Below are 26,033 nucleotides of genomic sequence, written 5' to 3' on the forward strand. Positions count from 1 at the left end.
CTTCTAAAACGGAAACCACGAAAGTTCGTCATAACTTAACTTCCGGTGTTGCTTCATCAATTTCTCCGCAGATGCAATATTTTCTTACTTCTTGGTTTTCGTGTCGTCAGCAGACGTTCGGCTTCTTCGTGACATAGGTGAAGCACCGCACGTTTCCAACCATTTTTAAAATTGGTTTGGTGTGACGTGAAATGGCGACATTAAAACAACCGACTGGACAGAAGCGGTTGACAAATGTTGCTGTCGTTAGACTGAAGAAAGGAGGGAAAAGATTTGAGATAGCATGCTACCCAAACAAAGTTGTGTCATGGAGAAACAAAGTGTCAGTACCTTGTTACACCAATTCTCATACAAGTGTATTCTTTACCTTTAGCATAGACAAGGGTAATATGAAATAGACACTGCCTAAAAGCGAACGCATGTTGGTAAACAGGATGCACATTTGGAACTGTCTGATCCATGTCTGCACTGAAGCGTGCTAAATTTTGTTTTATATTTCGCAAGATTTTAACGAAACATAGGCATACACACATGTACCGACCTATCATCATCTAGAAATCAATGCATCATCATGATCAGACGATGGTTTGGTGGCACAGTTGTAAGACACTTTCACCTAGCCATATGGGGTCCGATTTACTGAAGGGATACATGTTTCATTCCATAGACTCCTTGCATGCTTACAAGTGTGATTTTTTAAATCGAAATAATACAAGTTTCCATATGTAAATGTACAATCATGCAATATAAAGACAGAAAAGGAGGAACAAAACAAAAGACTACAAGATATCACAAAGTATGATATTGTACCTGCACCCCGCTATTTAAAAGAAAGATGCACAATCATATATATATATGTTAATATCACAACAAATTTAATTTCTATTTATTATCTTCAACTGTTCCATACAAAGTATTGAAATGGAGAACTTCTACTAGAGTACTAGCTTGATAGCTGTACAAGTTTTTAAGCATTGGATAATTACTTTGAAGTATTTAAGAGAACTGGTCTGTAAAAAACTGAACTTTGTGATTTGGCCTATCAGTTTCCAAGTATTTAAATGGAGAACTTCCCCATAGCAAAAGATACAACTAGCTTAATAAGTGTAAAATGTTTTGAGCAATTATATTGAAATGTTTCAGAACATTGGGCCAGAAAAACTGAAATTTGTGTTGAGAGTTATCTGCTTATATGGTAACAGAAACATATGTAGACTATAAGAACCAATAAAAAAATCTTAAGAATAAATGTACAAGAGTTCCCCTTTGAGAATTACAGAGATGAGTGTGTAGTCAAAATATGGTGAAAGAAAATATAGAAGGCACAGGACAGGCAAGACATTTTTCATTCATTTTACTGTCAAATTACACTAAAACTGCATTTAACCAATCCTGATTTTAATGTTAATTTATGATTGCGATGTTTCCTAGAAATTTTCAAGAATTGCTGATCTCAAAAGTAATGATTATTTTCAATTAAAATTTACTTTAATCTATATAAAAAAAAGTCAATTTCTAAACAAAGGTATTGGAAAAAATCTTTATTTACCAATTTTTGTGATGACCCTTATATATATAGATATTTGTCTGTCTGTTGATGTTTGATCAATAGTTAATTATTGCTGAAGAAATTCTGATGATTGATCAGGTGATTTCATAATACTGTAGTAATATTTTAGCTTATGTATTTTGGAATTGGTGCTAAAATTCTGCCTTATGGTGCAAGTTGTTTGTTTTTATTAAGCAGAATTAAGGGAGCATGGTTAATTTACTCTGGCTCAACTGATATAATTCAAGAGGGATCGTGTATAAAACAGCACTGAACATGAAATTTAGTAATGATTAAAATCTTTTAATGTTCACAGAGAAACAGATATTGATGAAGTACTGCAAACTCATACCGTTTTCACAAATGTTTCCAAGGGAGAAATGGCAAAAACAGCGGAACTGAAAAAGATCTTTGGTACAGACAATCAAACAGAGATCTGCCTACAGGTAACACTTATAAGGCTGTAAAACAATTAGTGATGGAAATTTTACACATTCATATTCTGTTTGCTAGTCCTAATTCAACTGACTTAACTAAAGAGAGGTGGTTATTTGCCAAATAAGTGTATTACAGCTAGAATTGACAAAGATTACATGGTCCTCCTCTTAAAGAGATCTTGTCCTCTATATTTCCCAGGGTAATGGTAATGCATGTGGAGCAAGGCTTTTGTTTTTCCATCAATACCTCTATGGTTCCTACACGGATGCCAATGTAGTTTAGGTCATTATTTATCACATTGCCTCTGTTAGGAATCTAACTGTTGACCTTTGCACTACATACTAGTCATACACTCAACTGATGGAGCTGAAGAGAATATCTCACTAGGCAGACAGTATATTGCAGCTGATATTTATGCCAACACACATGGTATTAGTCAATCACAAACGTTCTTTGTTGAAGAAAAGTAGTGAACTGGTATTACATTCTGTGACAAATATTTTTTAGTTAATTTTGTCAATGATATGCAAGCATCATTAAATTAAAGCCAATTGTACGTATGTTATGATCACATGTGTCCAACACTTATGTGAGATCAAATGTTTGGTGTGAAGTTTTTCCGGGCAGATCAAATGTTTGGTGTGAAGTTTTTCCGGGCAGACAAAATATTTCAAATTAAATGGAGTCTTCAAGATGTACAAGTTCAAGATTAGAAAGTTTGAGTGTAACAGATATATCTTTGCTCTCCCTAATGTTAAGTTTCTGTTGATTTGAATTACATTTAATTTTAATAGAATTTCAATTACTGCATCCAGTCTAGCCTCTTTTGTTCAGTCACATTTTGACATTTTGAAAGTTAAAATTTGATTGTGTTTGTTTACAGATAATAGCTAAAGGAGAGCTGCAAGTGTCAGAAAAGGAACGCCATGCACAGCTGGAATCTATGTTTAAAGACATTGCTACTATTGTATCTGATAAGTGTGTAAACCCTGACACAAATCGTCCCTATACAGTGACACTTATTGAAACAGCTATGAAGGATATACATTTCTCAGTAAAACCAACAAGAAGTACAAAACAGCAGGTGGGTTCACTTTTATGCATCGTGTTCCATGGTTTCTGAAACTATGGTGAAGTGATGTCTTTTTTGTTGGGTGTAAAATTGTAAAGTTTTATCTTAAATTGTGTAGGATAACAGCAATTCAAACTCTGAAGGTTTATAAATAGATGTCATCTTGTCATCTATGAATTACATATTAAATGATATTGATTGTTAATAGAATCTTCCCCTACCCTGAGGGTGTGATAGATTTTTCTCCCACCCCATTATTTCCGCCATGACAAAAAAAAAAAATCCCACGGTAAAAGTGTCTGAATGGCGCATGAATATCACCATTCACGTTTACAAAATTCTACATTATTCCGCGAGAGCAAAATGACAGACTACAAACGCAATATGAATAACCATTAGAAATATTTATTTTTTGAAATTAAATATTTTAATTAGAGATAGATACATGGAAATACTTGTATTGAACAACATTTAACTCCGTATCATTTATTAAGGTAGGGTAGGCTTGTCGCGATGTCGAGGACAAAAAGGGGATTTCCCAATTTATAATAACGTCAATTGTTTATGCGCGCGAAAAATTACAATGGTGTGAGTGTCACGCGTGTGTTCATTCAGAATCAGAGTCATAGATGATCCTCCGACGTTTATTTGTGTTCACTGGACAAGGATTGTTATAGTTAATGTTAACTGTGATGTTACATTCGCGCATAACGGAACCTGCAAACAAAGCATCCACTCGTTGGTTTGAGTCAGTTGTGATAGCCGAGTGAGGTCACCGAGTGCAGTCATGTGGGATAGATTTATCCTCCATGGGTGTTCCACATGGGACATGTCTATCCTACATGGGCAGAGGTGGGAGAAAAATATATGTACATGTATTCTGGACTGGGTTATCATCTATACACTTGTTTAATGGGAAAGTTGTGAAGTGATTTTCCAAAGAAAATACACAGTATTTACAAGTTGACTTTCAGGTGTATAAAGGCAGTGTACTCCAATCGAGTACCCCATGTGCCTCACTTGTGCTGCAGCTTAAGAAGTCAGTTTAGTCTATTTATGTAGACCTGAGAGCTCACTCTCCTAGCAAGTTACTACATAAATACCATAACCCAGGACCTGTTTGTTATTGAACAGTAGTTGTTTAATTATTTTATGAGCTTTAAAGTAGGTCTAGGTCATTTTTTTTAACTAACTTGTAAGCCCATCATCTAAATATGCTTCAGGCACATTATCAGTACTCTGGGCTTGTTGGTTATTGAGAAGAAGTTCATTGAATGTTCAATACATTTTAACCCCCTTGGCCATCAAAATGAGTCGTTTGTTATTGAGAAAATGTTGCTTAAACAGGAAAATTGATGCCATACAAACTGACAACTGATCTTTACCATGGCTTAAGCTCAGTTTCCTCATGTCCTATTTTCAAGGAGTGAAATCTTATAGCCTGCAATTTAGCTTGCAATTTAGAAATGTTAGGTTTTGGTAAACAATGAGGAAAGGTATCATTCAATAAACAACAACACAGAATGAAAACATTGTGGGAAGTTTGTCCCACCATACCTTACACAGTTATTGTAGTCAAGTAGAACAGTCAGGTTGTTTTAACAGATGGTTGAGCTAGTTTTAAAACATCATAAAATTCTGGATGTTTTCAGGCATTAGAAGTAATAAAACAGCTTACAGAGAAAGATTCAATCAACATACAGAGAGCTCACATGCAGTTAAAGATCACAGTCCCTGGTAAGTCCAAACTAAAAACATGAACGTTGACATAGATTTCTAAACTATGATGCAATATAAATTTCAAACTGGATACTTTTTACTGTGTTTTGGCATGCCAATGATTTATATACCCCTGTCATTTAAGAGGGGAGGGCATATAGTCTTACCTATGTTCATCTGCTGAGTCCTGTTCTGAATCAAGGTCCTATCATATATACAATAATTAAAAACCTCTCAGGGTGGTTTTACATAAGAAGAGGGGCATTTATATGAGACATTTTCTTGTTAGTTGATTGTCTAAGATTTTGGACATTTCAGACATCTGCCCCCAAGATCAAAATCTGATTTGATTTTTCATTGCTGTACTATACATATAATACACAGATCTTGAGGAAATCTGGAAATGTTAGACAGAATCGAAGAAATCACATTATCCTCTGATTAAAGGCCATTTTTCTTTATATCGAGATTCCATATGATCTAAAGTCAAGGCCACCTCTTCCTGGTTGTTAGGTCACTTAATGGTTTCATGTCATGTTGATTGTCTTAAAGGAAAAGATGGGAAGAAAGTTCGAGAAAAAGTGAAGAAACTTGCTACAACAGTTGAACAAGATGAATTTGATGATGATCTGGAAATGGTAATTATTAAAGCAATTATTGAATATATACTAGGGTTCAGCTTCTTGTATAATAGCGTGGCAATCACCAAACATTGACCATACTTATTAGATGGTATTAGACAATTGCAATTTTTTCATTGGACAATATGTTAAGAGTCTTAAGGTGTACCTAAACAAAAGGTTGAACATTGATGATATTCAGTAAATTTTCAGGAACCAGTTAAACCTACTGCAAAAAAAATTGGTTGCACATGTTTTTATCAATGTCTTACCAAGCCATTTACATTTAAATATTACAGTAACATATCATAAAGGAGACATAGCTTTTCACTGTGGAACAGGCAAGTTAACCTTGTAGTGCTTGTTTGACAGGTGATCTTAGTGGATCCAGGCTGTTACAGAGAGATCCATGATATAGTGGTATCAGGGACAAAGGGAAAGGGGCAATTTGAAGTGCTGAACTTAAAACATGTGGAGGAAGGCGACGAGATGATGTGAATATGTAGATAACACTACAAATGGTTGTATATAGACTGCCAAGTGAAGTCACATTCAGGAAATGAAGCCAGGCAGATGGACTGATTATGTCCCACATTAAGTAAAGCTATCGATCTTGTGTGAGGTTTCCATTGCACTTGATATCCATTTTTGCAATGAAACACTGCATTTTTCGACAGTTATTTATATCAAATAATGCTTGTCCAATTTATAATTGCATCATATCTGGAATGTGGGACACCAGATTGGTTTTTAACCAGCTACTTATCAATTTATTATAGGTCAACTGTCACCTTATTTTATTAATACTATATTTTAGGTGCCAGTAAAAAAGTGATTTTTAAGAATTTTGTTTGTGTTGTTGTTGTGAATAACATAGGAATCACATTTGTTTAAAGTCATATTTTGCATGACTTTTTTCAAGCAACAGTTTGTATTCTTGTTAAACCAGTTTTTCTTGTCATTAGTGTGCAAGTCGCAAGAACAAATAAGCTGTAGTGAAATTGATTAAGTCAGATGTCAAACCCATATCTTTTTCTAGTCATAGGTGTTCTTTGTTGGCTCAGGGACTGCAGACATTTACACTATTTTCATCAGAATATCTAATCACATAGACTACAAATATTTATCTCTGCAAATTCAAAACATCAAAACAGAAGAGTCTTAATATTGTTTATAAATATAAACTTTACTTCCTCTTTGTTTTACATTGCATGCAATGGTTATACAAAGCCACGCGAAACAACTTTGCTGAAGTTTTGAACTTTTCATCAGAATAATGAAAGTGAAGATATAAAGTGTACTTAACTTAGCACAATCAAATCTTAGCGCACTATCAATTTTGGCAAATTAGCGTCAGTATTAATAGCTATGTAAACAACATCTAGAAGTGACGATGAGCGCCATCTTACTTCAACACAATACTTTCAGCACAAAATGGGCTAAAATAAGATTTCCACGTACCTTTACAGCATGCTTATAGTCACCAGTTAGAACATGCTATGGCCATATAAAAATTATTTTAGTTATCATGTATACTAGTATTATTTTTCCTTCGTGCTTAATTTAGATAGATTCTAATGTACACACAAGCTATTCAACGTCAACATGACATGATACAAGTGCAAATATTGCAGAAATAAAGGAAAACACATTTACAATATTACACATAATATTAAAGCTATCATGCATCAATGGTAAGGAGAGAAAAATTGAGGTCTGAATTTGTTTAAATAATAAATGATAAAGATAATATAATTCTAAGTGACAACCAAAGGGTCGTCTGTTATGGTCTGATGATAACATTGCTGCATTAAAAAAATCAGCCTAAGACTTCCTAATCTATGGTGAAATAAAACCAAACATCAGGTAAAAGATTGATAAACTATGCTTTGTTATATAACAATAATAAATAAACAAAATTACAAAATATACAAATTATCAATTATTATTACAAAACATATATAAGTGATGACCATATCTAAACAAGTAAAACTAAGACATAAGTAGGAACAACCATTAGACATAAACACTTTATATCACAGTAAGTAATCCAGCAATAGCTATAAATGTCAAATTCTAAATTTTCACACCTTACTATGAATTACAAGCATGGATCACACTTTCACAGCCTGACTGGTGCAGTGATAATTTTGATATGGATGGAGAGTATAAGTACTGACAATTGTTCTAACAAAGCATCTTTCAAACTAACAATGATTATCACAGATTAATGTTCACTAAACTTGGCCTTGATGAACAATGTAACCTGATCAAATGATGCTACAAACAACAAATTAAAATCAAAATATCCAGAACTCTCCTTCTATATAATAAGTTTATAACAGCCAGGAAGTCCAAACAAAAAGACCTCTTATGAAGCTTTGTGTTTTATGTCACATAAATATGTGAAAAATGTAATTTTAGTTCTAATATTGTGCATATAGAATAATAACAAAAGATTTTTCTGGTGGTGTAACTAAAGTTTGTTTATAAATTAGGCAGTAAACAAGTTGTTGACAACCTCCTACTGCACTAGACATGGGAGCATAGGTAATGTTGACAACCTTCTACTGAACTAGAAATGGCAGCATGGGTTCATCTTTGAAATCCAAAGGTTACATTCCCAATAAATTATATCTCCACCACAGAGAAGTAATCTCTTCTGCAGAGAAATGTATGTGATAACAGCTATATAATTTCAAGGATGTTATCATGTAGGTTGAAAATAATTTTAATCTGCTTGTTTTCTAGTTTACATTTATTTGTTTAACATTGTTAATACATGTATAAGATTTCAAGTTTAAGCTCATCAGAGCATAAACTTGGTTTTGAAAATGAAATATCAGTAAAAAAAGGAGAAATGAAAAGAGAAATATAAAGATAAGCGAGTATAGTGAAAGATTTAGTCAAAAAACAATAAGAAAATAAACCACACAAATTTTGACTGTAATGCTAGTAATATACTTTAGCCAAGAGCAGGAGAGGCCAGCTAACACTACAGCCAGCAGTAGGAGTCAGCCGCTATGTACACACAATACTGATACTGGGATGTCCTTCTGACTTGTGATCATTGAAGCAATACTGTGATGTGTAATACTGAAAGGGGCCTTCATCATATTGCTGTAAAACATTAATTTGAATAGAAATTCTATAATCAAATCCTAAAATTTTCACTTAAGAATAAATACCATGTGTACAATCTTAATTTGTACAATGTTTACAAAATGTACAACAATGTAGATATGTACCAGCTGTGTAAATGTAACACATTTTAAAAGATTCTTTAAAAAAATGCATTGCACAAATCAAACTGTAAAGAAGTACATTACAAAAAGCTTTAAAATAAAGGAGGACAGCATAAAGACAGAACTACCTGGCTTTGAATCACTATCAGTAGAGCCACGTCAAATGATTTTGTAACTGAAATTCACACCTATGTGAAACAAGCCAGTTCTTTAAACAATTTGCAAAGCATTGCATAGAACACATTAGTTTTTATCTAACTGTACAACACATTTGGGAAAAATTGTAAACACCGAAAAAGGACATTTCAAAGACCAGACTGTCAACTGCTAATCCCATCAAATAATCATATAAAAAATGGTGGAGGTTTAAATATAAGGATTACCTTAGCAAGAGAAGTACAGTAAATCTGTTACAAAACAACTTAATGATGCTTTATTTTGCATATAAAATGGAGATTTTAACAGCTGTGCATTAAAAATCTTCTTTAGAATTCAAACTTGTGCAGTGGTAACCTTTACCTTACATATTTATCACACATACTGGTACATGTACTTGAAAACTTCTGAAGCTGTATGACATAACATAATGAAAATCTGTAACACACTACAAAATTACATGTTTCATAACCCTATTGCACTCGATGAAAATCAACTGAAACAGTTAGAAAAAGTAAGAGAATTAAACACAGCAGTAAGAAAAAGTTCAAAATCAACCAAAACACAAAGTTCCAAAACAACTGGAATTGCACTTGGTAAGAAGAGTAGTGAATTTCAGTAAAGTAAGTGTTGGTGTCTGTCGACTTATTGCTCAGGATTATATACATAATGTACACTGTGATACAGATTTGTGGAGCATGTCATACTACAATATATACTGTGTAAGGATATGTTTGCTATTATTGAACTCAGCATGTTTTTCCTTCTGTGTAGAGGGTGAATAAATGGGTACAAAGCATTAAATGTGTACTTACTCTAAGTTAATACAGATATTATCATAGATGACATATCTACATAGTATACAGTCTGTATCTGCAGATGTTTAAAACCTGGGTAAAACAGCGAGCTATAGTGATTTGGTATAGATGATGGGTATTAAGAATGTCACCAGCTACAGGAAATCTGCTGTTTCATCCTAGAATTTACAAAACTTTAAATAGGGTTATAATATATTATTAAATGGATGCATACATAGCTTACTATACACTCATTATAAGAAACAAATTTGTCTGAATGTTACATGGCTCAGCTACTGATGCAGTGTTACTAAAATGATTTGTCACACTTGAGGCATATTCTCTAGTATAGCAAAGACTGGTTATACTGATAGCAAGTTATGTTATGAAGTTGATGTCCTCATGATATTATTCGTCAAAACACATGACCAAAATCATTTCAACCATAATATTAAACATTTAACCTACTGTGCTATACACTTTTACCTTTCAAACAGATATCTCTTAATTAATGCTGTAAAAAGCCAGTAAAATAACTCAGTTCATTACTGTTAACAGGCTTTAAGACATAGCATGATGGTAATATCACTGACACTGGGACCTAAAATGAAAGTTCAAATGAAAGATGTGATATATCTGTGTTGAGATGCAATGCTTTTTCACAATCAATGAATTTAACCACTGACTTAATACTAATATGAGCTAAACTATCAAGCTAATTTAATGATGACTGTAAATCCTCTTTGTCTTCCTTATGTAATTGGAAGGTATAATGACAAAAGGTGACCAGAACTCTCAACTTTTTACACAGAAATATCATTTTATCATTGCAAAACATTTAGTACATCTTTTCCAAAAAAGATCCTCACAATATCTTTTATTAATTGTATTCATATGTTTCCTTGAAGTTGCCTCTTGTCTGTCACACAGTGTTTTTATCGGTTCAGGTTAGTCAATTCTCATCATCCTTCTAAAACTATCTACAAGTGATAGGTAATGCTGTCAACAGAATGAAGATCACAGGGGTCAAGATGATGCTGACCTTAGTCAGTAATGACCTTCAGTCCCATTAATGACTATGTGACTGTGTCATATCACTATTCCCTGCAGGTCCACTAGGTTATGGTGAAATTTAATGGTGGATGACTGATCCAGTACTAAGTAGTCATTGGCCGCGGTTGGGTGGCGGTCAGGATGGTGTTGATGGAGTCCTGCTGCTCCTGGAATCCTGTGTGACCGATCACTAGTTCACTGTAATACAATCAAAGACAGTTGTAAACATTTTACTTAAGTTATCCTCAGATTAGCTTATGTTGGATCTCATTATTACCCTCTCAGGTATTTGATAAATTGAATCTACCAGGTTATAAAGTAATGTTGCATGTTCCTTATAAAAGTGAAACTAACAAATTCAACAAGAGTTAGTGAGCTGATGTAGAACATGAACTTGAATAACTTTGTAGTTGGACTATGATGATAAGACCACCTAGTTCCAAGCAAAATGGGAAAAGTCGGCAGAGGTCTTAAACACTAACAATTTGGTACAAAAAGAACATTTAACTTGTTGCATTAATCAGTGGATAGAGGGAAACTTCACTGGATAGTGGAAAGGTGCACTAGATAGATGACAGTGGGAAGATTCACCAGATAGTGGAAAGTGGAATGGTTCACAGGATAGTGGATAGTGGAAGGGCTCACAGGATCACAAGACAGTAGATAGGTTTACTGAATAGTGAATAGGTTCACAGGATAGTGAATAGTGGAAAGGTTCACTGGATAGTGAATAGGTTCACAGGATAGTGGACAGGTTCAAAGGATAGTGAATAAGTTCACAGGATAGTAAATAGGTTCAAAGGATAGTGAATAGGTTCACAGGATAGTGAATAAGTTCACTGGATAGTGGATAGTGGAAAGGTTCATTGGATACTGAACAGTAGAAAGGTTTACTGGAAAGTGAAAAGTGGGAAGGTTCACTGGGTAGTGGGAAGGTTCACTGGATAGTGGGTATGTCTACTGGATAGAGGATAGGTTCATTAGAAAGTGGAAAGGTTCCCATATTATTGATATAATACTGTAGGTAATACATCTTATAATGTAACAACAAAACAGGAATAAATTAATATCATAATCAAGTAAAAACAGAAGAATGTCTTTAACAATTAAATATGTTCCATGTAGAATATCCTTTAAGTCAATTTAATGTTAAATCCTATTTCAAGTGTTGCTTTTTATTTGATAGAGAATATGTTATACAATTTGAAATTTTATTTGGTGTCATTGAACTAGGTGCAGTGTGAAAAAAGAAGCAATTTTAATTTATCAAAATTGTCACATCTATTAAAGTAACTGGAACAAAGAAAAGTATGTAACAATTCAAGTTCTCAAGCATGTGTGTGACCTCATATCTTTATAATATGTGAAAAAAAAAAAATCACAAACACTTTCGATTTTAGTGACTATTTTTATTTATTAAAGATGGGTTTTTAGTTATTGAATAAAATGACAAACTGCCAGGACTACACGTAATGAGATGTAGGTTTTATCAGAATAAACATCGATCTATTTAAATGAACAATACAGTCTGTGACTGGTGTTCTTGTATCTACTTTATCAAATATAACAAATAAATATATATCTGTAATCACATTAAATCAGTACTGTATTAAAATCAAGGACCTTTCAGTAATTACCACTCCCTTTCTATATGTTGTCCAATATGCAATAGCTAGCCACACAGGTTGTTTATAAAGCAATAGGAACTGGTCGGGACACAATTTATCGGGAAAACAAATGTGCAGAAGAAAAAACAAAAGCATCATACATGGATGATTTAATGCAATTTGATCTGAAGAGACGGGAGCAAGCACTCATGGTTTTACCGAGGTGAATATGGGCATTGAAAGGCCAAGGGGAGATAATTTATCAATCCCATTAAACCAAATAGTACAGATAAATTAAAAACACAGGTTTTAGAGTTGCCTTTTTTTATGTACATTGTATATGTTTAAGTATTTCAAACCTAACCAACTTCAATTTACAACAGCAATTATTTCTTTTTGATCACTTTCTGCTTAGTTGTTTTTAAAACAGATTTTTCACAGATACATTGAACAATTTAAGTATGTAGATATTCTGTAATGATGGATAGTTATGTTTCATGTGAAATTGTATCTCCAAGCTTGAGGGAGAATTTAACAATCAATATAATGTCAGTATGAAGATTACAGTGATCAATCTAGAATTGATGTTCTTCAGTTCTTTTCAACTTTATTGCTAAAAAAAAATGGGTTCTACATTGTAAAATTTAAGCATCTCCAGAATTTTCTCCAGTTCCATCAAAATTTTATGAGTACAGAACTTAGGATTTACATGTAGATTTATCACTGTATTATCAAAACTGAATTGTTCATGAAAAATGATTTTGTGAAGATTATAATATAAATAACAGACTTAATAATATTGCATCATTAATCTTATGAAGGAACAAAATTAATGGTTATACAAGAGATATAATGGGATTGATCAACTGGTGTCTTACTCCACTTATCATTTGGTGCTTTTTATGCCTAAAAGAAAATTTTGCATAAGCAAATAAGAACATGTACACTTTCACATAAAGACTTTTTTGTTTACTGTTCTTTTTGAAGCCAATTATTAGTTAAATATATTGTAAGCATAGTGTTAGAGCACATACGCCACTAATTCTATAAGTTAGTGCCTCTATCTTAAGTATCCCAACACCAGCTTGTGTCACTATCTGAGAATATTCCTATACCTGCTTTTGTCACAATATGAGTATCCCAACACCAGCTTGTGTCACTATCTGAGAATATTCCTATACCTGCTTTTGTCACAATATGAGTATCCCAACACCAGCTTGTGTCACTATCTGAGAATATTCCTATACCTGCTTGTGTCACAATATGAGTATCCCCACACCTGTTTGTGTCACAATGTGAGTAACCCCACACCTGTGTGTGTCATTATCTACATATTCTTATTTCTGTGTATCATTATCTAGTATTCACACACAAATTTCTGTCACTATATGAGTATTCATACACATGTGTGTCACAATCTGAGTATTCATACACATGTGTGTCACTATCGGTGTATTCACACACATGTCACTATCTGAGTATTCACACACGTGTGTCACAATCTGGGTATTCACACACATGTGTCACAATCGGAGTATTCACACATGTGTATCACTATCTAGTATTCACATACATGTGTGTCACAATCTGAATATCCCCACATCCGAATGTGTAACTATTTGAATATCTTCACACAGGTGTATGTCATTGTTTTTGTATCCTCACACCTGAGTGTCATTATCTGAGTATCTCAACATCTGTGTGTCACTATCTGATTTTCCCTTACACCTGTGTATCATAATCCGAGTATCCCCTCACCTGTGTGTTAGTGCCTCTTGCTAAATATTCCCACACATGTATCACAATCTAAGCATCCTCACATTTGTGTATCACTATACGAGTATTCATACATACTTGTGTCAATATCTGAGTAACCTCACATCTGTGTGTCACCATCTAAGTATGCCTACAACTGTTTCACACTTTCTCCCTTTACTGTGTGTATCATTTTCTGAGTATCCTCACACCTGTATTTGTCACTATTTGAGTATTCCCAAACCTCATATTTCTTGACATGTGTATGCCAACACCTGTGTGTCATTATCTGAGTATTCTAACCTCTGTATGTTTGTGCGTCTATCAGTATTCCCACACTTGCATGTTAATACCTCTAAGTGTTCCCACACCTGTTTGTTAGTGCCTTTGAGTATTCCCACACCTGTTTGTTAGTGTCTTTGAGTATTCCCACACCTGTCTTTAGTGCCCCCTGTTTTTAGTGCCTTTGAGTATTCCCACACCTGTTTTTAGTGCCTCTGAGTGTTCCCACACCTGTTTGTTAGTGCCTCTGAGTGTTCTCACACCTGTTTTTAGTGCTTCTGAGTGTTCTCACACCTGTTTTTAGTGCCTCTGAGTATTCTCACACCTGTTTTTAGTGTCTCTGAGTATTCCCACACCTCTTTTAGTGCCTTTGAGTATTCCCACACCTGTTTGTTAGTGCCTCTGAGTGTTCCCACACCTGTTTGTTAGTTCCTCTGAGTGTTCCCACACCTGTTTTTAGTGCCTCTGAGTGTTCCCACACCTGTTTTTAGTTCCTCTGAGTGTTTCCACACCTGTATTTAGTGCCTCTGAGTGTTCTCACACCTGTTTTTAGTGTCTCTGAGTGTTCCCACACATCTTTTAGTGTCTTTGAGTATTCCCACACCTGTTTGTTAGTGCCTCTGAGTGTTCCCACACCTGTTTTTAGTGCCTCTGAGTGTTCCCACACCTGTTTGTTAGTGCCTCTGAGTGTTCTCACACCTGTTTTTAGTGCCTCTGAGTGTTCCCACACCTGTTTGTTAGTTCCTCTGAGTGTTCCCACACCTGTTTTTAGTGCCTCTGAGTGTTCCCACACCTGTTTTTAGTGCCTCTGAGTGTTCCCACACCTGTTTTTAGTGCCTCTGAGTGTTCCCACACCTGTTTGTTAGTGCCTCTGAGTGTTCCCACACCTGTTTGTTAGTGCCTCTGAGTGTTCCCACACCTGTTTTTTAGTGCCTCTGAGTGTTCCCACACCTGTTTGTTAGTGCCTCTGAGTGTTCCCACACCTGTTTGTTAGTGCCTCTGAGTGTTCCCACACCTGTTTGTTAGTTCCTCTGAGTGTTCCCACACCTGTTTTTAGTGCCTCTGAGTATTCCCACACCTGTTTGTTAGTGCCTCTGAGTGTTCCCACACCTGTTTTTAGTGCCTCTGGGTGTTCCCACACCTGTTTTTAGTGCCTCTGAGTGTTCCCACACCTGTTTGTTAGTGCCTCTGAGTGTTCCCACACCTGTTTGTTAGTGCATCTAATATTATTATATAATCATAGGGGTGTGTCTATACTCACTGCCACTGGTACCATGCCTACTTCTGAAACAGAACTGTCGCCGGCCATGTCTGGTTATTTTATACTGTTATATAGACTTCTAAAAAGCTAGACTTAAATATTATAATATTAACTCACTAAAAAGCTTCCAATGATGCAATACAGAGTATTACAAGTTAGCATGCAGAGAAGTTGCCGAAGTTTCTATTACTCCAATGTTGCTTTTATATTTACAGAATGTCCTATTACATATATTCAAAAATAAAGATGCTAGACAAATATAAACAAATAAATAAATGAAAATGCTAGCAAAATAAAAGCAGGCATAAATATATAATTAATTTCAGAAAGAAGAAAGGCTTCATTTTAAGAGAAGATATCTATTTCTATGTACACATACATACTGGTATGATATCACAATAATTTATCAACTTAATACAGTGGTGCTATGACTCCAGCATATCTAATCTACCTGTGAGTCACAAAACATGCAGATACAGTGATTAAGACACTTAAGCTATACCACAATAACTAGAGACACTTGGTCTGTAGGGAGATGACTAAAGACACTCAGACCTTAATACAGTGATTAAGACACTTAAGCTATACCACAGTAACTAGAGACACTTGGTCTGTAGGGAGATGACTAAAGACACTCAGACCTTAATACAGTGATTAAGACACTTAAGCTATACCACAATAACTAGAGACACTTGGTCTGTAGGGAGATGACTAAAGACACTCAGACCTTAATACAGTGATTAAGACACTTAAGCTATACCACAGTTATAACTAGAGACACTTGGTCTGTAGGGAGATGACTAAAGACACTCAGACCTTAATACAGTGATTAAGACACTTAAGCTATACAATAACTAGAGACACTTGGTCTGTAGGGAGATGACTAAAGACACTCAGACCTTAATACAGTGATTAAGACACTTAAGCTATACCACAATAACTAGAGACACTTGGTCTGTAGGGAGATGACTAAAGACACTCAGACCTTAATACAGTGATTAAGGCACTTAAGCTATACCACAGTAACTAAAGACACTTGGGCTGTTGCATGATGACCAAAACACTCAGGCCTTAATACAGTGATCAAAGACACTTAGGCTATACCACAGTAACTAGAGACACTTGGGCTGTGGCAAGGTTATCAAAGACAATCAGGCCATACCATGGTGACCAAAGACATTTGAACTGTAACATGGTGACTACAGACACTCCAGCACTACCACTATGCCCAAAAATACTTGGGCCCTACCACATCAATCAAAGAGGCAAGGTTGGTACCACAGTGAATGAAGACAGTTAGGGTCATACCACAGTGACCAAAGACACTCAGACCATACCACAGTGACCAAAGACATTTAGTATGGTAACCAAAGAATCTCAGGTTGTACCAAAGTGACTGAAGACAGTTAGGGCCATATCACCATGACAATCAGACCTTACCATAGTGACCAAAGACATTCAGGCAATGCCATAGTGATCAAAGACACTCGGGCCAAACCACAATGAACAGAGACACTCAGACCAAACCACAATGAACAAAGACACTCGGGCAATACCACAATGATCAAAGACACTCGGGCAATACCACAATGAACAAAGACACTCGGGCAATACCACAATGAACAAAGACACTCGGGCAATACCACAATGAACAAAGACACTCGGGCAATACCACAATGATCAAAGAAACCAATAACACCTTGGCCATATACTGACTGCACATACTGACCAGTCAAAAAATCAAACCTCTCAATCAAACTAACTTATAGTTTCACAACTATTTCCAAAAGAATAGCCACTGTGGCAGTAGTCTACACAGTACTGTGACACTATAGGTATTAAAGCTATATAAGTATCATGCCTCCCAAACAGCTCTGTACAAGAAGTGTCTCTTACCTGTAGTTGATTTCACCATCACCATCACTGTCCAGCTCCAGTAGGAGCTGACTGACTTCATCACTTGTCAGTTTGATACCTGTTTCCTATTAACAAATGATCACATATCTCAATTATTGCTATCAAAACAGTGCTTGATGCAAAATATTACACTAAAAATCAGCATGAAATTTAATAGTGGTAATCAATTATATATGTATTGCAAAATACAAAAACTAATATTTTCCAATTTCTAAACTGTTTTGACTTTCATATTCGTATATTCATTATCTTTTCTTCATTTGTAGATAATATTTGTGGCCCAACAGTCAAAAGATATGACAAAGGGAGATAATTTTGTAAATGAAATCATATTTTTCATATTCAAAAGTTATGTCAAAGCAAATCAATCACACATTTTGACTTTTTTAATATATACAAAAAATTAGATGTGATGTTTCGTCCCATTGATCCCAATGATAACTATACATTTAGAATATACCAACCAACCCTTAATAGATAAAAATAAAACCAAGCCATGTTGTTCCCTAGATTATTGTCCAACACATGCAGCCAGTACAGATTAGTAAGCCAAATGTCAGTAATAGTTACAGCAATTAAGGGCTCCACACCAAAATAATCCCAATGATTATTATATAAGACTTACACCTATTTCATTCAGATTTGTCCTGTTTTACTATCATAAATATGCTTAGAATATTTCATAATAAAAACCCAAAATGACAGGTGGATTGTTTTCCATTTACCTGGGTGATACTAATTTTTTTTTTTTTTTTTTTTTGATCATGGTAAATTATACAAAATCATCCATTATAATACTATTTTGGTCACATTGAAGACTACATTGTACTTGATTATTTTGTCTTTTATACATTGTAAGTAAAATCAACACCATGCAGCTGAATACAAACAATCAGTTGGTATGTGACACCTGATGCAGCAATGACAGAATACCAGTCAAATTAGTCCAGTTCAGTATCTACATTTTGGATTAAGGTCATTTCTGTTTTAATTTAAATATACATTCTTATCAGGAGGTATTAATTTACTTAAAGAACAGCTAAATCAGCACAGAATGCCAAGATAACCATTGAGATCTCACAATGAATATAGTATCAATTTATGTTGTGCTATCATGACTGAAAATACAGAATTTAAATAATTGGGCCACTGACCAAATGTAAATACACCCAACCAATATTACATTAATGCAGCCATATCATAAATGTTAAAATACCACTCAACAAGGTAAAACCTACTTTACATATGATGTCTCATTATATAAGTAACGCCTAAAACAGGAAAAATGTGTCATTGTTAAAATCTTGTGTCAGAAAGTATATGCTAGGATTTTAGAAATATTTCTGAGACAATGATAAAGAGAATTTTCATAAGTATAATAAACATCTACCATCTCTGATACAACACCTGCACACATTTATAGTAATAAATTAGTCATTGCTTACATCCACAATATTCTGGATTTCTGTGGTTGGTAATTCAAGACAAGACAATGAGCCAATGACTATACAGTATTTTGATGACATAACAACACAAAGAGCCAATGAATGTGAAGTATTCTGTGACATGACAACACAATGAGGCAACGAAAATAATGTATTTCGGTGACAGGACAACAGCATGAGTCCATGATAATGAACAAGTAAGTCAATATATTTTTCATGAATTACACTTATTTGTGCAATATTACTCAGTTTTTCCTCCTTGTTGATTTCACAATATACAACACCTAACATTAGTTACCTTGTTTGGACCAACACAGAGGCGGTTTAATGCAAACTTCGCACACTGGAGTTGAACATCAAATACAAGAATTGGTTCACTATATAATATGAGTGGAAATTATAGGGTAGGGGGTTTACTCTAAATCCTGTGAGGTTTTGGATCCTGTTGAATATGAATTTACCATGATTATGATGTCAGATCATTTTACTACTTTTACATAAAACTTGAATTCTTCATATATCCTTAATCTGTTTTCCAGGAAACTGTAGTATATCCTACAAGACCTGTAGCAATATCAGAACTTGACAAGTAAGGATACTACACCTTCAGTGGTATACAATTTACCTCTATTCCCTGCTGGAACTCTTCGTAAGTTACACTCATACTTCCATCCTTATCAAACTTATTGAAGAAATCCACAAGTCTAAGGTTATTTTTCTGTATATAGTTGGCTAGTTTAACCATCGGATGGACTGGCTTCTTTGGTTTTTTAGGGGGTTCCATTCCTCCATGTTTTAATTTCATATCAGGGCACTGCTCTTGTACTTGTTTGTAAATGTCATTGAAATCATTGTTTACAAGAATATCCTGAAAGAAAATAATAAAGAACACAAGTAGTATTACCTTATTGTTCAAAAGAAAAGAGTGAATGATTGTAAAACAACAACAATAACTTAAACAGAATCAAAAGAGACAGTTAAGATATCACAGAATGATCTTCCAGGGTACACAAATAGCTCGAGAAAATGTGGTATCTCTTTTCATTAATCACCAATAATTTAACATTATGTTGTTGTACATGATATGTCCCTTCTTTATAATGACTGATAACAGACAGAAGCAGATACATTTGTGGTGATGTTACTTACAGAAAAGTCTAATTCCTTTAATATACTATTAGGATTGCGTAAAATGGCAGCACAGATACCATAACATCCTGCACTCTGCATTGGGTTTTTACCCATCTGTAACAGAAATAGTACAGGTATCAGACCATGCAAGTTAATTCTTTTTCTTTTTAAACTACTTTCTTGGAAATGTTTAGAAATAAAAATTTCTGGTGATTTACAAATTATCTAAAACACATTTTTTTATGAAACATTGAGATTTTCTAAACCGCAAAAAGTTCTAGATCTTTTAAATCAGATGATAAACACACTTTTGTTTCTATGTCTTTCAATAATATCTCATATGGAAGATAAGACAATAGAACCAATCCTATGTCATCATTCAATACAAATTTTTGTCATTAAGTTCATAAAATTGCTTCATGAAAAAAGATTTCTGTTAAATTGCTAACTTTATTATAAAACAAATAGTGTTAAATCACTTACATAACGAGTATACAAACCTTTAGAGAAATTAGAGTTTCATTCACAGACAGTCCTTTTCCTAATATCACAGCACCCTCAGCAGTTATCCGGTTATTCCTGCCAAAATAATTTCATTACGTATACAACAAACAATAACATAATGTTGTGAATTTGGATTTAATATGTTATCTCAGTCCTATGACAGATTTTTCTCTATCTTTTATTATACAAAAATATAGAAAATAACTATAGAGAAAGTCATATAGTCAAGAAGGTGATTAACTCCTTATATGTCTCACTGAACAATAAAACTATTTACAATTGCATTGCACTTTCTCCAAATGAAGCTTACCAACCCCAATGTCTGTATTTATTGATAAAAATGCATGGAGATTAGACTTGCTCAAGGACATACATTGTATATATTTTATATAAGCATGGTTTAAATCTTTATCCACATCAACCAACATGTTGTTATCCTAAGGTAAATACAATAAAGAGTACAAGTCTCCAATAATATCTCCTTAAAAATGTACAATGTACTAACAATAAACTGATCTAGTAGACAAAATAGAATTACAAAGGATAAGTTGTATGGAAATCCTCTGATGCTGTCATAACTCACGTTAAATCTAATTCCTCCAGGGTCTGGTTGTTCTTCAGGGCATCACACATTGCTACAGACCCATCCAGTCCAAACCCATTCCATGACAGATTGACTTTCTTCATGTATATATTATGCTGAAGTGTAAATATTAAGAACTTAAGTTCTAAGGCATATCATCATGCTTTACAGAATGCTTTTCATTAATAAGTCTTCAAATATCAATTCAGTGGAATCACCAATAATTAATGTTATAATAGCCATAATTGATGTAACTTTGATGTTTTTTATAATGTCAAAGATTTTAAGAAAGATAGAAAGAAAACTGAAGTCACATCAATTTTTTTTCAATCTGACTAACCACTGGGAATCAGACCAAAGAGTTAAGGGTATAGTACTGTAACATAAATGTACAGGAATTCTACGTGATAACTCTTGGACTGCAGAAGGGTATATATTGATTCATTATAAAGCAATGCACTATGTATGGATACTGGCTATGAGTACAATACTGTACTATTTCCGAAAGGCTACCTTAATTCCCTGTGCGACAGATATAGCACCCTTCCTTCGTAGAGAATTCCAGCTGAGGTCAAGTTCCTTGAGCGAGCTGTTCTCGGCAATGGCAGGTCCTAATACCATACCCCCTAATTCTCCAAACACATTCCGACTCAAATTCAAATACTCTATCTTTGTCGTATTCTAGAAAGGAAGACATATAATCAAAGTGACTCATTCAGATAAAAATCAGGACAATCAGATTTGATTACAATGTACACCTTCTAAAGTTATTCTATAAGACTTAATATGTCCTGATTCAGTTATATTTGTTCTTAGAAGAAATTTCACCCAAGGTAAATCATTACCTCATATACTACATTATTATACAATACTAAATACACATTTCCTAACACAAAGTTTGACATCAAAAGAATTAATTTGTTTAATATAAAGAGTTTTGTTTACAAAAATGCATCTAAAACCAATCTTCATTGGGACATGCTTTTTTCATGTGTAAAAAAAGTTCAATAAAGTGATGTTGTAGCCAAATAAACACATCAAATCACTATACATGTGTTTACCAGCAGAAGTATAGTCACAGTACAGAGAAAGGCAGTGTAGTCCTTACCATGATTACATCTGCAAAGGCCAGTGCTGCTGTGTCATCAAAGTCATTACCTACAGAGACAAAACCCAGAATACATTAACACAATACATTAGTTTAGTGAGTCTACTGACCACTCTGAAGGATATAATAGAAAAAAAGACATTTATTTATATTGATCTTGTGAAACAGTGTCAACAATCATTCGACTGACTGAGATTGACTTTTAATGGTTAAATTAGCATATGGATCACTGTGTAATGTGTTACAAACCTGTGGGCTTTCTTATACTTACCAGCCAGTATGATGTGTGTCAGCGTGGAGTTAGCATTCAGAATTTTACCTAGGTGGTCTGCCATGTGAGGACCAAATTTATTGTCTGATATATCCTGTAACAGAGAAATTAACCTCATGTGTAAATGTTTAGTGTGATAATAGGTCAAAGTAACAAAATGAACCAATCACCAAATCATACCTACCAATCACATGACCAAAACCTTGTGTACATACCAATCACATGACCAGGACCCTGTGTACCTACCAATCACATGACCAGGACCTTATATACCTACCAATCACATGACCAGGACCTTGTATACCTACCAATCACATGACCAGGACCCTGTGTACCTACCAATCACATGACCAGGACCCTGTGTACCTACCAATCACATGACCAGGACCCTGTGTACCACCAGTCCAGACCAGGACACTGTGTACCACCAGTCCAAACCTGGACCTTGTAAACACACCAATCTCATGATCAGTGTCCAGAACCTTGTGTACCCACAAGTCACATGACCAAGACATGTGTACCCACCAGTCACATGACCAAGACGTGTACCCACAAGTCAAATGACCAAGACATGTGTACTCACCAGTCACATGATCAAAACATGTGTACCCACCAGTCACATGACCAAGACATGTGTACCCACCAGTCACATGACCAAGACATGTGTACCCACCAGTCACATGACCAAGATATGTGTACCCACCAGTTTCATGACCAGGACATTTGTACCCATCAGGCACATTCTCCATAAAACAGCCAGTCGAGTGTTGAACTTGTGAACTGTCACTGGCTTTCAATTGTATACGTGAAAGAGATAGTCATGTAACCCAGTGGTATCTCACTAGCCTTTCACATAGGCATCCGCGGTTGGATTCCCATACAGATGTGAAAAAGTATGGGGTCATTTGCCATTCACCTAGGATTTCCCTGGGTACTCCAGTTTCCTCGCACTGTGAGAATCCTGATAGCTTCCATCAGAACCAACAAAAGTGTTTAATATAAGCTGGAATAACTTGTTTCACAATAGTTGAAGTTTATGAACAAAACAAAAACAAGAAACAAAAAAAAATATTAAAAAAGAAGCAAAAACAAAACAAAACAAGTGAATCTGTTGATGGGCCATTCAACATTAAATACAATCACTATACTGACCATCTGTATATAGCAACACTTGCTTATACCCACCAGGAAGGTGATGAAGCAGTTTTCCTTGAGCATCTCACACACAGCCAGTCCTCCTTGATGGCCCAGCCAGTTATCACTCAGGTCCAGCTTCACAATCTGTGTGTTGGTCTTAACATAATGGAGAGAATTTATAACACTTACATTATCATACAAAACATTATGAAATATAAATGTAATAACAGTACAAAGGGAGATAACTAGTGTTCTTTATGGCAATGAAGTTTTACATCTACTAACATATACCCATACAAATGAATGTTTCTAAAATCACATAGTGAATAAAGATGTGCTAAAATATTATCAATTCGTTCTTAGAAATTTATACAACACAAAAGATATTTGCTCATTGGACATTGTCCCTTTCATTTTTGTCTACTTTACCATGAGAGACATTGCTATCGGTTTCATGCCCATAGATCCAAGCCCATGGTGCTTCATACTGAGGTTAGGGTCATGCATGTGGCGTAGGAAATAGGAGGCAGGAACCACGCCCATTTTTTTACAGCCCTCAATGTATGCAGTTCGACCAGTTCGATCATATGTTGTAGTTTGTTCTGTGTAAAAAAAAGGAAACAAAAAAGGACTACAATTTTGTTAAAGTACTTCGCTGATTTAATTGATGACTTAAACAGTAAAGAATATAAAATATTTATAATAAATTAACTTGATCTACATGAACTTGGGCTTGAGTCTGCCTTATGATCTATGATAATAAACATATTATGCATAATGTTAAACAATTTCTTCTTTTATTTGTTTAACTAATACTCAAGCAGATACAAATCAATTAATGGAAAGCTTTATGAATGGCTGTACATCCATCATACTAACAACATGTGGGTGCTTGGTTACCTCATAACATTCACTAGTCATCAAAGGAAGTCACAAATGTATTGCTCTTTGATTGGTCAATTTTCAACTTAAATCCCTTTTGATGTTTATTGTATTTGCTTTTTCTCCAACAGAAAAGTCAGCTACATTGTGTAATAATTGGAGAGAATATATCAACACACATTAATCATAGCTTCATTTCACAAAAAAAAATCAATATGGAAATCTGCTTTCATATGCGAGTCTTTCAAAAGTCCGAACATGAAAAGTGGAAAAAAGAATTATAATTTCTTATATTGATCTTGAGTTCATCTAACTGGCTAGTAATGAAAGTAGTTTATCTTGATATCACCAGTTGAGTTTATCACTTACAAATATAAAGTATTATTGAAGTTTGTAACCTAATAAATTTCCAATGTTTTTATTTTACCCTTCAAATGTTTTCATAAAAAATCTAGATAACATACAGATTAACCAAGTATGTTTTCTGTAACAAATACAACTGCATTTTGGAAAACATAAGCAATTGACATGCTACTGGATATTTAGGACATATGCAGGAATTCAGTCCTGAAACAGGAGGTCACAGAAGTGCCTGTGAGTCAAACAGAGTTGTCTCCCATATGAAGTGTCCACTGATCTCATATCCATAAAGCGTGCATCAATCAAAAACTGCCCAACTCTCACAAAAGTTTCTTCATACATTTATCTGATCAAAATCAAATGAAAATAAGAATGAAGAAGATATATGACGAGATTATTTATCCTTCACCACTTTATCAATTCTAGTTCAGTGTAGCGAATTCTGAGTCACTGTGTTAGATATCAGAGAATTGTTAGCCCTGGTATAGCACTCTACATGTTAATAAGATTGATCAAAATATTAAAACCTTAGAATTGACATATGACACAGGATTTTCAATCTATTCTACAGTCTGTCAGTGATCATTTATAAAGTGTCCTTGAACTTTACTCCTGTTACCAAACTAACTACATGTGATATTGACCTTGACCCTGTAATGTACTGATTATGACCTTGACCAATATCTGTAATTTTTATCTCACCAACATCAGATGTTTCATTGAAATTGTCATCATTGCCATCAAGAGTTAAATGCAACCATTCTGCAATTATCAAAAGTGAAGAGAGAAAGGAAAAAAAAATCATACAAGACTGTATAAAATTGTTTCCAAAGTTATACAATGTTCAAGTATGTTTTGTCCCTATAATCTCAAAATTAGAAATAAAATGAGAAAATATAGAGGAACGTGAATTTAATATTTTTATAGATTTTCAGGCCTAGAATTTGAGCAAACTACATCAATATTCCTAAATAATATGCTGTAAAGAATTGTACAATTTATTGCAAACTGTAACCTTTAATGGATTATAGATATAGACAAATATTTTCTCTTTGCATCAGAAGCAGAAATTCAATCTTGCTGCAAATACAAACAATAATATGCCATAAAGCCAATGGTGTATACAATAACTGTGCTATAC

General features: G+C 34.4%; 2 protein-coding genes across 2 annotated transcripts in view; one reads left to right on the top strand and one right to left on the bottom strand.

The window, feature by feature from the left end:
* Positions 1-40: 40 nt before the first annotated feature.
* Positions 41-6,243, top strand: LOC132548054 (ribosome maturation protein SBDS-like). Its single transcript, XM_060211879.1, has 6 exons — positions 41-322; positions 1,866-1,995; positions 2,871-3,071; positions 4,712-4,796; positions 5,331-5,416; positions 5,771-6,243. Exons 1-6 carry the CDS (start codon positions 192-194, stop codon positions 5,894-5,896), a joined length of 759 nt encoding a protein of 252 aa, XP_060067862.1. The 5' UTR covers positions 41-191; the 3' UTR covers positions 5,897-6,243.
* A 4,510-nt stretch (positions 6,244-10,753) lies between these two features.
* Positions 10,754-26,033, bottom strand: part of LOC132548103 (leucine-rich repeat-containing protein 74A-like) — a 59,813-nt gene continuing 44,533 nt past the window's right edge. The window contains exons 4-14 of the mRNA XM_060211929.1: positions 24,080-24,252; positions 23,699-23,806; positions 22,514-22,607; positions 22,243-22,292; positions 21,648-21,815; positions 21,135-21,250; positions 20,548-20,626; positions 20,066-20,161; positions 19,542-19,784; positions 17,451-17,536; positions 10,754-10,847 (exon numbers count right to left, since the gene is read on the bottom strand). Of these exons, the coding sequence (XP_060067912.1) occupies positions 10,754-10,847; positions 17,451-17,536; positions 19,542-19,784; positions 20,066-20,161; positions 20,548-20,626; positions 21,135-21,250; positions 21,648-21,815; positions 22,243-22,292; positions 22,514-22,607; positions 23,699-23,806; positions 24,080-24,252 (1,307 nt within the window). The remainder of the gene's footprint in view (positions 10,848-17,450; positions 17,537-19,541; positions 19,785-20,065; positions 20,162-20,547; positions 20,627-21,134; positions 21,251-21,647; positions 21,816-22,242; positions 22,293-22,513; positions 22,608-23,698; positions 23,807-24,079; positions 24,253-26,033) is intronic.

This window comes from Ylistrum balloti, unplaced genomic scaffold, assembly GCF_031769215.1.
Source record: "Ylistrum balloti isolate Yb309-2 unplaced genomic scaffold, AGI_CSIRO_Ybal_v1 Utg370000, whole genome shotgun sequence".
NCBI lineage: Eukaryota > Metazoa > Mollusca > Bivalvia > Pectinida > Pectinidae > Ylistrum > Ylistrum balloti.

Coding starts and splice junctions, on each gene's coding strand:
- LOC132548054 (XM_060211879.1), top strand. CDS start 192: ATGGCGACATTAAAACAACCGACTGGACAGAAGCGGTTGACAAATGTT. Junction 4,797..5,330: donor GTTAAAGATCACAGTCCCTG/GTAAGTCCAAAC, acceptor ATTGTCTTAAAG/GAAAAGATGGGAAGAAAGTT. Junction 5,417..5,770: donor TTGATGATGATCTGGAAATG/GTAATTATTAAA, acceptor CTTGTTTGACAG/GTGATCTTAGTGGATCCAGG.